Source organism: Pongo pygmaeus, chromosome 5, assembly GCF_028885625.2.
Source record: "Pongo pygmaeus isolate AG05252 chromosome 5, NHGRI_mPonPyg2-v2.0_pri, whole genome shotgun sequence".
NCBI lineage: Eukaryota > Metazoa > Chordata > Mammalia > Primates > Hominidae > Pongo > Pongo pygmaeus.
This window is the reverse complement of record NC_072378.2, coordinates 139,275,963-139,290,130: the sequence shown is the minus strand read 5'-3', so window position 1 is coordinate 139,290,130 and position 14,168 is coordinate 139,275,963. Positions and strand designations below refer to the sequence as shown.

Below are 14,168 nucleotides of genomic sequence, written 5' to 3'. Positions count from 1 at the left end.
GGTGTGGTGGTGCACACCTGTAGTCCCAGCTACTCGGGAGGCTGAGGCAGGAGAATTGCTTGAACCCAGGAGGCAGAGGTTGCAGTGAGCCGAGATGGCACCACTGCACTCCAGCCTGGGCAACAGCGCAAGACTCCATCTCAAAAATAATAATAATAACAATAATCAGACTGAAGTAAATTATGGTCAGACTAGTTCTTTAATTGAGCAGAGCCTTGTCATGTATGGGTAGGTATTCTTCCCATGTTTCCCCCTTTATTATTAAGTTGAATTTCAATGCCATTTTAACACCCTGTTTCAAACCCCATAGCAGTACATTTTTTAAACTTGATAGTTTATAGTAAAACTGGTATTTTAATTATGGTGTTCTAGACCAGGAATCAGCAGATTAAGGCTTAATGGGCCAAATTCAGCCTATGGCCTGTTTTTGTATAGCCCATGAGCTAAGAATGACTTTTTCTTTTTTGTGGAAGAGAGAGGAAAAAATAGAATAGAAAAGAAAACAAAAAACTAGAATATGAGACAGAAACTCTTTGGCCCACAAAGCCTGAAATTATTTACTATCTGGTTTTTTACAGAAAAGGTTTGCCAGTACCTACTTTAGACTCTTTTACTTAAATTCAGGTGATTCTACAGAAGAAGAATTTTTTTAATAATCTTTTTTTTTTTTTAACCTTTCCTATAGTGCTGAAGCTTATATACCACTGCAACTGAGCAAGTGAGGTTGAGCTGTGCTAGTAAGGAAAAAGATGCTCTTTTTGCTTCTCACGTTTGGAAATAGATCAGGAAGGAATAGAGAGGATTTAAGATAAGAAATGAAGGTTATGGATTTTTTTTGCCTTCTTTATCTTCTCAGATCTGTTGGGAAAGATAAGAAAGCTATTCAGGCATCAATTAGACGTAATAAGGAAACCAACACCGTTTTGGCCAGATTGAATAGCGAATTGCAGCAACAATTAAAGGTAATACAGTTTCTGAATCTTTATAATGTTCCTTATCTTAGTAAAGAAACCTAAAGAGACGGAATGTGACCTCAGATACCTCCAAGATCACATATATGGTTCTCTTCTCTAATTTTCTAGATGCTTTGACTGTGGTTAGTTTACCCCTCCCTGACACACACACACACACACACACACACACACACACACACACACACACTTTTTTTTTTTTTTTTTTTTTTTTAAAGAGACACGATCTCGCTCTATCACCCTGGCAACCTGGGCTCAAGCTATCCTCCCACTTCAGCCTCCTGAGTAGCTGGGATTACAGGCGTGAGCCACTGCACCCAGGTCCTAGTTTGTCCTTTTATCAAAGACAACTCAGATTCCATTAAAGGGACTTAAACAGATCTAAAGAAGAAGAGAAGTGGCAGCAATTTCAGTCGTCTTGCATGTGGAAAGAGAAAAGGCAAGCCTTAAACAGAAATGCTGCTTATGCAGTGTGTACTACTGTCATCTAATACCTGAGAGGAATGTGTTTGTTTTCTAGTAACTATAATTTATTTGCATCCCTAGAAATAAAAATTACTCCTACTTACTCCTTCTTTATTAAGTCAAAAAAAAAAAAGATTACTCCCAGAATCGCTTATGGTTCCCCAACATTATTAGGTACTCATGTCTTACAAACCAGTGGTTCTCAAACCTTAAGGCATATACAGGTAATCTTGAGTCATGTTAAAATGAAGATTCTGGTTTTTGTAGAGCTAAGGTGGGACCTGGGAATTCTGCATTTCTCCCAAGCTTCCAGGCAGTGGAGATGCTGGAGCACTGTTGGCCCCACTTGGAATAGAACAAAGATGAGATGAGAGTCCATGGAAATGAAAAATGAATGCAGTTAGTTCATTCTCCTAATATTCTGTTAATGCTCCTCATTTAGCATTTATTACACTGTCCTGGAATTATTATCTGTGACACATTTGTCTCTCTGTCCTACTACAGTGAACTCATTGAGGGTAAATCATAATCATTTCTGTTTAGGAAGACCACGTAATATACCATCCAAATCAAGACACTTTTGAGAGGAAAAAAGAGGGTTGTATTATTATTATTTAGGCCAAGACACTGGGTATAAACTGGGATTGTCCTAGATAAACTTATGACCGTCTTGTCCCTCTCCTCGAAACCTAGTATGTTAGGCATTTGTTAATGTCTGTTGAATGAATGATATAAACTTACGGCCACTTTGTGTCTATCCCCAAAACCTAGATCATATGTTAGGCATTTGATAAACATCTATTGAATGAATGATATTCTTGTATAACTCTGTGATCAAAGGAGAAGACATTTGTAGTTATATGATTATTAATTTAGTCCATCATACAGGAAAAATGAACTTAAAGACAAGCATAGTAGTATAATACCATGAAGATGAAAATTTTGTTAATCCATGTTTTTCTGAACCAGGGAAGACCCTTGAAACAAGTATATAGAAGCTATTTTGAAAAATTACTTTTTTCCTTACTTCTGAGAACAGAAAATGGGAAGTAAGGTACAAAATAGAGGTAGTTCTGGTTAAAACACAATACTGTCAATTTGAAAGAGAAAAAAAAGGAAAGTAGTAAGTTAGAATATGGTGGCTAACTGAAAAGACTGCCTAAAATCAACATTGATTAAAAATTCTGAATGCAAAGTTATTCTTTGGGAAACTAAAGCTCAAAATGAGATCTAGGAGTTGATATAGCCAGATGTCATCACTAGGGAAAAGAAGCTACATTAACAAATTCATCTACAGTTAACCCAGGGGGTGGGTTTATTGCAAAATTCAGGTGTTAATACCCATTTGTTGCAAACAGTGACTTTTCTAATAACTAGACATTCTATTACCCTGATTTGTGTAATAAGAAAATGTTTGAAATTACTAGGATCTTATTTTAATATTAAACATATAAAGAAACTACATTTCTAACGTGAAGTATACTTTTAAAATATGAATAAGCTCTCCCTTAGTCGTCTTGACAAATTTAAATTGTTTTCTTGAAGCAGAGCTGTTGTTAGATATTTCTTCATTTTTATATACTGTGAAATGTAACTTGGCCTTTGCATCTTTTTCAGGATGTTCTTGAGGAGAGAATTTCCCTGGAAGTTCAACTGGAACAACTTCGACCATTCTCTCACCTATAAGCCAATTGCCGTTAACTGTGAACATACTTGTTTTTAAGTGGTTTTGGGTTCAAAGCCAATTTGGAGACCCAAACATTCAGCTCACTGCTTAACTCAACATTAAATTTTATGATTCTGTTTTGCCCTATATGTTCACCATTGTATTTAAGTATCTTTTATTTTTTAATTTCGACAATAAAAAGGTCAGGATGACGTTTTCTGGAGGGTAGATTGTGTTTGTTGGCACACTCACCTTTTCTGTTCGCTAGCATCTGGGATATGCAATGCTTCTATGGCTAATACCACACACCAATTTAATTTATAGAATGGGCTCCTCATTTACATCTCAGTCACAGACTCAGAAATAAATTGTCAGTTTGTCCTTTTATGTTTAATATTTTACATAAAGCATCTATTCTATAAAAATCTTTAGAAAGAGTTTCCCATTTAATTTTGATTTTAGAGAATTATATTGGATAAGGCGGTTTTCACCATAAGCTAATTTACTCTCTGCAGCCATCTGCATTCTTCACAAATCATGTGGTACGTTCAAGCCTCTTTTACATGTCAACTTGTGACAAATATAAACATGTCAGATTTTATATTTTCCTTGTGGACATGTGATCAACTTCAGCAACTTTGAACTATTTTATGAGATTGAATAATTCAGCAGTTATGTAAATTTATGAAATAGGTATGAGTAATGGCCTTTCTTAAATTTTTTAAGTATTGTTTTAAAACTTCTGAGGATATCAATTATTCCCAGAATAAAGGGAAATTCCTTAGGATTTCTAGTTTACCTTTAGCCATCTTGTCACTCATTCTTTTGCTATACAGACAAGTTTTTCCTATTAAGGAGTTTCTGGAGTATGCCTTATTCAGGACAATATGCTGTTTTAGATTTTGTTTAATATTATATGATATATACATTTTGATCCATTGCTAACAGCAGATATTCCCTTTAAGATTTATTCTGTCTATAGGATCATAGATGTTAAACTGCATGGATATATCTTGGCGGAATCAGAAGTGTGGTTTTACACCAATAAAACAGCATAATATTTTAACTTTTGTTCATCTTTTTAACAAGATTTAAAGTTTTAAGAAATAGAAGATTTTGTATTTTCATTTCTGAAAGAAAAAATGTTTAAATATTATAGATTCACAGTCCGAAACTGCACCGATAAACTTTGTTACTATAAACAAGAATATGAAGAACAAGGGAAACTGACAACCTCAAGCTTCCAAGATTAATACAATTTTTACCTGACAATATCTAGGTAAAAATATACATCAGCTGAAGTTTCCAAGTGGCTTTCAGTATGGCTTTAGTTGTTAAATAATCAATTTAAAGCATTAAAGGCCCAGGAAACTACTCAACACCTATTTTTTTGAGTGTCTTTGTTTTAAAAGAAACATTTTTACTCAGGTGCATTTCATTACAAGCAAGTTTTGCTGCTTCCATTTATTTTTGTTTTTTAAAATTTGCTTTTTAAAAATAGCCTTCTAATTTAACAATGTCAAAAATATTTTTTAAAGCTTCTTAGAATTTAGCCTTCCAATAAATAACACTTAAAAATTATAGAAAACTTTTTAGTACTTTGTAGTGGTATATCTTTAATGTTCTCTAGAGGAGTACCTTCATACTAAGGATAAGTGTGACAAGTTTTTGAGTAAATTGCCATTTGTATTTCTTGTCCTTTTTTTTTTCTTTTTTTTTTTTTTGAGACAGAGGTTCGTTCTTGTCACCTAGGCTGAAGTGCAATGGAGCCATCTCAGCTTACTACAACCTCCAACTCCTGGGTACAAGTGATTCTTCCCCTGCCTCAGCCTCGCAAGTAGCGGGGACTACAGGCGTGTGCCACCATGCCTGGCTAATTTTGTATGTTTAGTAGAGATGGGGTTTCTCCATGTTGGTGAGGCTGGTCTCAAACTCCTGACCTCAGGTAATCTGCCGCCTCAGCCTCCCAAAGTGCTGGGATTACAGGCGTGAGTCACCATGCCCAGCCCTCTTATCCATATTTTAAATCAATAATTGTTTCATGAAAATGTTAAAAATGGTAAATCACCAAGAAATTAAAATATCTTTCTAGACTGATCACTTAAGAAACACTTTCATTCTGCTTTTTTCATTAGATCATAAAACAAAGCTTTACACAACGTGCTTGCTCTTAGGTTTCATCACATCAAATTACTCTAAATAATATTATCCATGAAATATAGCTACCAAAAGAAGTAGTTCAAAATTTTGGACTCAAAATGTACTTATACATTCTACATAAGTGAGCACAAGTGATAAAGTTTAAAAGTTGGAAAGATCCTATGGGTCATCTTAGTTTATCTCATCATCCATGACAGTTACTCTGTTTCTTACTGGATATTTTGGAACAGAAAATACATGTTGTCTGTCTTTGCTGGGGAGAATTGGCACCCCTGAAGTTTTCAAGTTCAGTCTCACTTCTCCATACTGCTTTTGATTGCATTTCGAAGTACTGACAGCCATAGGAACTTATCATCCTCTATTTCTGTAGCACAAATCCATTTATATTTTGGACCTTGAAGAATAAATGCATTCTTGACATCTGTAAAAGCATTTGAGGTATACTAATTAATCTTTGCAGGTAACAATCAAAATGAGAAAAAATGTTAATACTCAAAAATCATCATCTTTAAGAATTTTTTAAAACCTAAAAAGAAACACATATCCAGTGTAGAATATAACTTCTAAAATTACTGAATAATTCAAATGCAGTGTAAAATGATGTCTTTATATTACAGTTATTGTAATTAGCAATTATTTTAAAGACTAACGGATAGATGATGTAATATTTTTTAATTCCTTGTCTCAATCACTCCAGAAGAAACTGGAATCAGTAACAGTCTTTACTGATAGTTATTATAAATAAAGATGTTAAGAGCTAGACCTAGATGACCTCAATGTGAGAGCCAATGACAGAATCAAGCCAGCTACTTAGCTGAATGCCTACTGTCTATTAGGTTACTTAACAATGTTTTGACATATAGGTCACAGCTGATTGTCATGGTGGGAGGGAAACTGAAGGAGACATGTTTCATACACTAACCATACCCAGTGATGATAGTTAATTAAGCCTTTTTAACCTGAGTTTGTATTCTAGGTGGAAATACTCATTTTTTTCTCGGGCTCAGATTTAGAATGGGGCTGAAGCCACTGGGAAATAGCCCTTTTATTTAGTTTGGTACTTCTGTAAGGTCTTGGGTTCCAACTTTAACCAAAGTCCTGTCTTTACATGCAATGAAAAACATTGGAATGAGAGATGTTACATTCAGATTGCCTGGCCTAACAGATATAGGAATAAGATATAGATCCTTTTAAGCTTGGGAAGTAAAGTATAGGATAATAACAAAATAGGTATAGTGGGTTTAAGCAGGATTTCGTTTTCGTGACAAAATGATATTTCTATTGGAATTACTGTGTGTGCATAATTTACCAAGCATCCTTTGCATATCTGTTGATTCCTTTATTTAACAACTCCCAGCTTAGATGCAAACTTAAGGAAGAAAAGATAGTGGCAAATATGTAATAATCACTTAGTCCTAGTAGAATGGGAAAGTAATAGATAAAAATTTAAAATATGCTTTAAGACTGTGGCATCTTCAGACAGTATAGAATAGTGGTTGAGAGCTCCAGCTCTCATGTCACTGCTTCAAAGAATGGTAATATGGGGCCTTGCCTCCCTTTGTGATTTTTGAAAGCTGTTTTCCTAATGTCTAAGCTTCATGTCTGAATGCCAGAAGCCCTGTCTTTAACTATTTCAAAGGTAGATGAAAGTTTACATTGTTTAATGAAATTCTAATATTGGGGGAATTATTTGCAACCCGGTAAGTTATAATTCCAGTCCTTTTTCTACTGTTCTATTAAAGAGCTTTACACTGTATAGCTTTTTGAAGGTATCTGTCTCTTGGTAGGAAAAGAATACATACACTTGGAATCTGGAATATTTTCTATGAGTAACCGATGAAGGGCCACTGATGCAATGAACTGGTAGGTTGTTTTTGAAGTCCTCTCAAATGGAGTATGAGATGTGCCCCGACTAGAAACGAGCAGGGCATCACTGAAGAGGAAAAGGCTGAGATCATGGATGTGTTCATAGAGCCTGTGTTAAAATGGAGAAGGTACAGTTTTAATACATAACATACATGCTTTGTTACATAGTTAACCATCTTGAAATTGATCAGTCACTAGTCAAGGCTTTTACCCCACTACTGACATTTTGAATGGCTGGTTGAAGTTACCAGTATAATATTCCTCCTGATGTGATTCGCCCCTCCTGTGTCTCTGAGGTCAGGTCAGTACTGTGGGCCATCAGGGCTCCTGGTGGAGTGCTTTGAGTTTGTCCATGGGACAAGTATTTGATAATCCATGTGGGAAAAATGAACACTGACTTTCCATTCTTCATGAAATGAATTACTTTGTATCTGTGTCGTTAGGTATTTTGATGTATTTGGGCAATCTGAAGAAAATAAGTCTTTGTTTTGTTTCACCTTTAAGGATAATAAGGCTGGGCGCGGTGGCTCACGCCTATAATCCTAGCACTTTGGGAGGCCAAGGCAGGCTGATTATGAGGTCGGGAGTTCCAAAACCAGCCTGGCCAACATAGTGAAACCCCGTCTCTACTAAAAATACAAAAATTAGCCATGCATGGTGGCGCGTGCCTGTAGTCCCACCTACTTGGGAGGCTGAGGCAGGAGAATCACTTGAACCTGGGAGTCAGAGATTGGAGTGAGTTGAGATTGCACCACTGCACTCCAGCCTGGGTGACAGAGCGAGACTCTGTCTCAAAAAAAAAAAAAAAAAAAAAAGGATAATAAGTTGGGGTAGAGAGAAACACAAGAACAAGAACTGATGTGGCATGAGGTGTATTAATAGGAGAAAAAAAGCATTTATGTAGAAGTAAATATAAACATTTTTACTTTTGATTGGAAAGTAGTAGATAACCTAATATAGTTCATTAGTTTGAAAGGTAAAAATTAAATAGTTCTTTGTTTTTGCTGAGGTTGCTACCATGGTCAACTGTAGGCATATTTATCAAGGGGCAAAATTTGGTGTCCTCAATCTCCCATCTCTTATCCTCTTTGCTTCTCTGTCATTGGAGCGAGATTGCTGTGTTGGGCAGGCCTCTCTGTGCTCTAGTGTGGGTTATCTGTCCTGTGGGAGTGTTCTAGCCAAGCAGTGAGTGGTGATAGCCTGGGAGGAGCTTGGGGAACCCCACCCCACCCTCCCACTCCCCAATTCCCCCTCCCCACCAGGGGTGGCTAAGTGAAGCAAACTAAATGTTTTAATAGAGCATAATTGTTTTCCTTCCAGAAGCATCAAGCAACCCTCAGGAAGTTATTCTAATGAAGAGTCCATATATTTATGCTTATTCAGGTCTCTTATTTTTCTTCACTATTTTTGTTTAATTTTTAAATTGTCGGAACATAAAGTGTTACAAAACGCTTAAGTGACATCAACCCCTGCTATTGGCTTTTATTTAGTGTACCTCTTTCCCCTCTACTTTTCCACATAGCACGGCCTCACCTCTGTCTTCACTCAGGTCATCCAAGTTATCAACCTAGTACTTATCCTTCCACTGTTTTGTACTTGTTCGGGTAAACCCACACACACACATCTATGTACAGGAAAGGTTATTGCCATTATCTTACAAAAATGCTAAGATTTTCCCTACTCTTTTCTTGCTTTTCTCACTCAGCAATGGAAATCACTTCAAGTTAGTGGATAGGACTTTTATTCCTTCTTTTTAATGACTAGTACTTCATGGTGTGGGTGCACCATTTATTCAACTCTTCCGCTATTGATGGGTGTTCTCCTTTGATGGACATTTGCTTTGTTTAGAGGTTTGGGTCCCCTCCTTTTTTTCCCTCCCTCTCTCTCTTACTTCATTTGTTTTTTTCTCTATTGCCACTGTGGATGTTGGCAACGAACAGATTTCTTACATAGAAACAAAGTCTTAATATTTGTTCTTCTGTCAGATACAATTCCTGAGAGTAGGACGGATTTGTCAAAGGCTACACAATAGTCCCTCCTTATTTATGGTTTCCCTTTCCACAGATAAACCTTTACATAACTGTTATTACTTTACGTCGTTATAATTGTTCTATTTTATTAAATATTGTTAATCTCTTATGGTACCTAATTTTTAAACTAAACTTTATCATAAGTATGTATGTATATCAAAAAACGTGATGTTATAGGGCTCAGTACTCTGAGGTTTCAGCCATCTACTGGGGGTCTTGAAAGGTATTTTCATGGATAAGGGGGGACTGCTGTGTATATTTTTATCAAAGACCTCCAGATTGTTCTTCATAAAAGCTGCTATAATTCATATTTATAACTCACTTTATATGGTAATGGCTTTAATTTGCTTCTGATTCACCTGGTGATTTTGTTAAAATGCAGATTCTGATTGAGTAGAGCTAGGGTGGCCTGAGAATTCTGCATTTCTGGCAAGCTCCCTGGTGATGCTGAGTCCACAGATCTGCAGGCCACACTTTAAGGAGCAAGGCACTTCAGTCATTTGTTAGTTACAGCTATGCCTAAGAACTGGGCAAAGGACTGGATCAGGTAGTTTAAAAATGTCCAAGAGTACCAGGTTTCAGGTTCAGCTACTTGGACAGCGTTAGGAAGTAGGAGTTGTTTTAGGTGTGTGGGTCAATGGAAACATAGTGGTCACCCAGCCACTAGAGCTAGCTCTTTCTTTCAAACATTTTCTTCTTGTCTTTGGTTATGATTTAGGCTGGAAGGAATGGGGTGCTTCACATTTACTGATATCTTGCAAAAAATATTTCTAGATCAAGTCAATAGGTTATTCTGAGAATAAAGGAATGAATAGAACTAAGGATGAGGGAGAGAGGAAGCAAGAAAGGCAGGAGGTGCATTTTAAGTCTCTGATGGGCAGTCTGTGGTGAGTAGCCATTTTGAATAGGCAAAAGAATTCTACCATGGTCTTGCTTTCTGGGGGAGGAGGGAGCATGTTTTTACCATATCCATGACAAGAACAATTATTTCTCCTATCGTAGAAGTTTAGAGAACTCTTGAAATCTGTAATAAAACTGATGTATCCGAATCATCAGGAAATATGCCAACAGAGTGCTTTGAAGAAGCAGCATTCAAAGAGGTACTTGCTTTGGTAAATTGATGTTCAGTTTTTTCCTTTGGAAGGGACAACGCCATATTAGAGGTGAATGAAAGAGAATTCCAGTTTTGTGACCTACTTGGACCAGGTGGATGGTTGGCCCAGGGAAGGGATGGAGCAGACACACTAACTTGAGCTTAGAATTGAGCCTTTTGTAATCCAAGGACATGAGTGAGGGAAAGAAACACACAATGAGGTTATTATTTCAATCTGATTCTGAGAGGGCTATTTTATATATGATTTTTATCTAGAAAAACTTTTCAAAAGCCATTTACTAAATTAAGCCCCTCAAGATCTCCAACAATGTTTATCCACAGACCAAACACCAAAAACTCTAAAAATTTAACCGTTCCTCTAAATATGCAAAAGCAGATACAGTCATCCCTTGATATCCATGGGGAATGTGTTCCAGGACCTCCTGCGAAAACCAAAATCTGAGGATGCTTGGTATTTGCATATAATCTGCATGTTATCTCTAGATTACTTATGATATCTAATACAATGTAAACACTATGTAAATACTTATACTGTATGAGGTTTTTATTTGTTTTTTTAATTGTGTTTATTTATTTATTTATTTATTTATTTTTTAATGTTTTTCCATCCTCAGTTGAACCCACGGGTGTGGGGCCTGCAGATATGGCTGTAATTTCACCTTTAGTATTGACATAATGGAGCAGCTGCAGTGGCTCCTAGTGTTTCAGAAATCTGCCTCTGCTCACACTCAGAACCAATTCCAGTGGTGGGTTTTGTTCTGAACTTGAATAGAGTTTCTTTGCTTATTTGCAGATAGATTCAGTGATTCAGCAAAATGGAACACAGCTACTATAATGTACATACTTAACTCCATTCTAGAAGTGTTTTGTTATTGTTGTTAAACTACTGTATTAGCCAGCACAAGAGACACAGAGAAAGGCAGGAAGTACCCAACTTATATAAATACATAAAACTTTAAAAGAAAGTTTTAGGCTGGGTGCGGTGGCTCACACCTGTAATCCCAGCACTTTGGGAGGCCGAGGTGGGCAGATCACAAAGTCAGGAGTTCAAGACTAGCCTGGCCAACATGGTGAAACCCCGTCTCTACTAAAAATACAAAAATGAGCCAGGTGTGGTGGTGCACACCTATAGTGCCAGCTACTTGGGAAGCTGAGGCAGGAGAATCGCTTGAACCCAAGAGGCAGAGGTTGCAGTGAGCCGAGATCACACCATTGCACTCCAGTCTGGGCAACAAGAATGAAACTCTCTCAAAAAGAGAGTTTCAGTACACGGACAACAGCAGGTCATCAGCACCACTGTGAGCTGACCTGAGTCAAAACTGATTATCACCTAGCCTGGTGGATCACAGTGGCATTTGGGGTCCCCAAAATGAGTCAATTCTGGACCAAAGTCTAGTATCCTTGAGAATCCTGGGTACATTTTCTCCAATGCATAGTTACCCTGCTAAGTGACTGTAGATCCCTTTGGGGAAAGCTAAGAGGAAAGTTTACAGTATATCTTTTTGGCAGTATGATAGGATATTTCCCCGAGGAAAATTGGCCTGGGAAGTGGATGGCTCTATTTGATGAACAAGGCCAGGCCTCTATTCACCAGTCCTGCACTGGCGAATAGACCTTTGGCAAGACTCCGTTGGAAGAAAAAAAGCATGCTTAAAAATCAGCAAGCTTTGGCCACGTGCAGTGGCTCACGCCTGTAATCCCAGTACTTTGGGAGGCCGAGTTGGGACAATCATCTGAGCCAAGGAATTCAAGACCAGCCTGGCCAGCATGGGAAGACCCCATCTCATTAAGGAAAAAAAATAAAATAAAATAAAAAATTCAGCGTTTAAAATCACAGACATGAAAATCAGTGTTTATGAAAAAAACGATAATACAGAAGTTCCAAGGTACAAAATATATTCTAAAAGTTTAACATACCCAAAATAATGGTCCATGTCCTCAGAGGAACAAATTGCCCTCTGAATTTCCCAGCTCTTAAAATAACTGTATGACTTCATCTCTATTTTAGATTTCATTTAGAATGCAAACACTTACTCGTTCTTTTTGTGTCATAGTTTGTTATTTGTGGCCAGGTACAGTGTTTGTTATTGTTTGTTATTTGTGGCCAGGTACAGTGGCTCACACATGGCCAAGATGGGTAGATCACTTGAGGCCAGGAGTTCAAGATGAGCCCGGCCAACATGGTGAAACCCCATCTCTCCTAAAAATACAAAAAAATTAGCATGCCCCTGTACTTCAAGCTGTTTTGGGAGGCTGAGGCATGAGAATCGCTTGAACCCGGGAGGCAGAGGTTGCAGTGAGCCGAGATCACACCACTGCACTCCAGCCTGGGCAACAGAACGAGATTCTGTCTCAGAAAAAGAAAAAAATACATATATGTTTAGTAATTGTTACTATGTTAGTGAGATTATTATGAGGAAGGCTTGGTTCACCTTTCTACCTTCTGGTCCAATCACTGGAAACAGCACTGCCTGTGCACCGGGAGACCTGGTTCTAAATTCCAGACCAGCACTTATTCTATGACTTTAAGCAAATTAAGCCAGATTGCCCACCCATAACGTGGTTCCTGTCCTACCTGCCTCATCAGGTAATTGTAATTAAATCTATCAAATGAGAGAAGCTACATATGTGGTAAAGACTAAAGCCTTATATGAGTTGGTAGTGTATGTATAAATACAAGCAGAGTATGTTTCCTCTAAGTAAAAATTCCTGGTAGAAATCATGGGGATGGCATTTTTTGGGTTTTATGTGATTTTCTAAAATGACAGAAAACAAGGTTGCAGGCTAAGTATTGTGTGATATCTTTTGGAATATGAGCCTGTTTGCATTTACCTAATTTCAAAACTTTTTTTTCCCCCTGTAGAGACGGGGTCTAACTATGTTGCCTAGGCTGGTCTAGAACTCCTGGCCTCAAGTGATCCTCCCACCTCAGCTTCCCAAAGTGCTGGAATTATGGGAATGAGCCACCACACCTAGCCAATTTCAAATATTAATTTGAAATTACATTTAAATTTATTAGCAAATAATATAAATGTAATCACTGAGACAGTGTCGTTGACCTAAAAGGAAGAAGCTGAGGCAAAATCAATGTAAGTAGCGTTTATTTGGGCTAAGCTTGGGGACTGCAACCCTGGAGCATAGATTCAGTTACCAGGAATATACACCCCAATTAATAGCATTTACAAGTGGATATTTAAAGAAAAAGAAGAGGCAGTTCCAGAGTTACCAAGATTGTATACTAAAATAGTACAAGCTATTGATTGACTAGAATTGTTCTTTGTCTACAGTTTCCAGTAATGTGAAGATAATGGGTGAGGCAGCCCAGGAACAATTGCACCTAGGCAAGCATGGATGGGGAGGTATGACTGAAATCCCATACTCATGTCTCTCTGGGCCTGGTAAATTTTTCATACCTCATACCTCATAGCTCAGAGTAGTGCCTATTTAAATATAAATGTACCTCACAATTAGAGCATAAAATGATTTTGGATTATCCTAAATCTTCAAAGTAATCTCATTTGTCCAAGTACTGAAGACCAAAGTCTAATTTCTAATAACTAGACCTCCAGCTTCCAGTCCACATGTAAAGAGCTTGGAAGTTGTAGGCCGAGTGTGATGGCTCACTCCTGTAATCCCAGCACTTTGGGAGGCTGAGGCAGGTGGGTCACGAAGTCAAGAGATCGAGACCATCCTGGCCAACATGGTGAAACCCCATATCTACTAAAGATACAAAACTTAGCTGGGTGTGGTGGCACGTGCCTGTAGTCCCAGCTACTTGGGAGGCTGAGGCAGGAGAATCGCTTGAACCTGGGAGGCGGAGGTTGCAGTGAGCTGAGATTGCGCCACTGCACTCCATCCAGCCTGGCAACAGAGCGATACTCCGTCTCAAAAAAATA

At 37.7% G+C, this 14,168-nt stretch overlaps 2 protein-coding genes across 10 annotated transcripts in view; one reads left to right on the top strand and one right to left on the bottom strand.

Moving 5' to 3' along the window:
• REPS1 (RALBP1 associated Eps domain containing 1) overlaps window positions 1–3,319 on the top strand; it is an 84,602-nt gene extending 81,283 nt beyond the window's left edge. For all 8 annotated transcript variants that reach the window (XM_063666657.1, XM_063666656.1, XM_054492691.2 and 5 more), the window contains 2 exons: window positions 857–962; window positions 3,054–3,319. In XM_063666657.1, the coding sequence (XP_063522727.1) occupies window positions 857–962; window positions 3,054–3,122 (175 nt within the window). In that variant the 3' untranslated portion in view covers window positions 3,123–3,319. The remainder of the gene's footprint in view (window positions 1–856; window positions 963–3,053) is intronic.
• A 793-nt stretch (window positions 3,320–4,112) lies between these two features.
• The window catches only part of ECT2L (epithelial cell transforming 2 like), a 105,630-nt gene continuing 95,574 nt past the window's right edge, over window positions 4,113–14,168 (bottom strand). The window contains exons 20-21 of one of the 2 annotated variants that reach the window (XM_063666654.1): window positions 7,065–7,237; window positions 4,113–5,683 (exon numbers count right to left, since the gene is read on the bottom strand). In XM_063666654.1, coding sequence (XP_063522724.1) covers window positions 5,556–5,683; window positions 7,065–7,237 — 301 coding nt within the window. In that variant the 3' untranslated portion in view covers window positions 4,113–5,555. The remainder of the gene's footprint in view (window positions 5,684–7,064; window positions 7,238–14,168) is intronic. The other variant, XM_054492686.2, reaches the window with a different exon arrangement.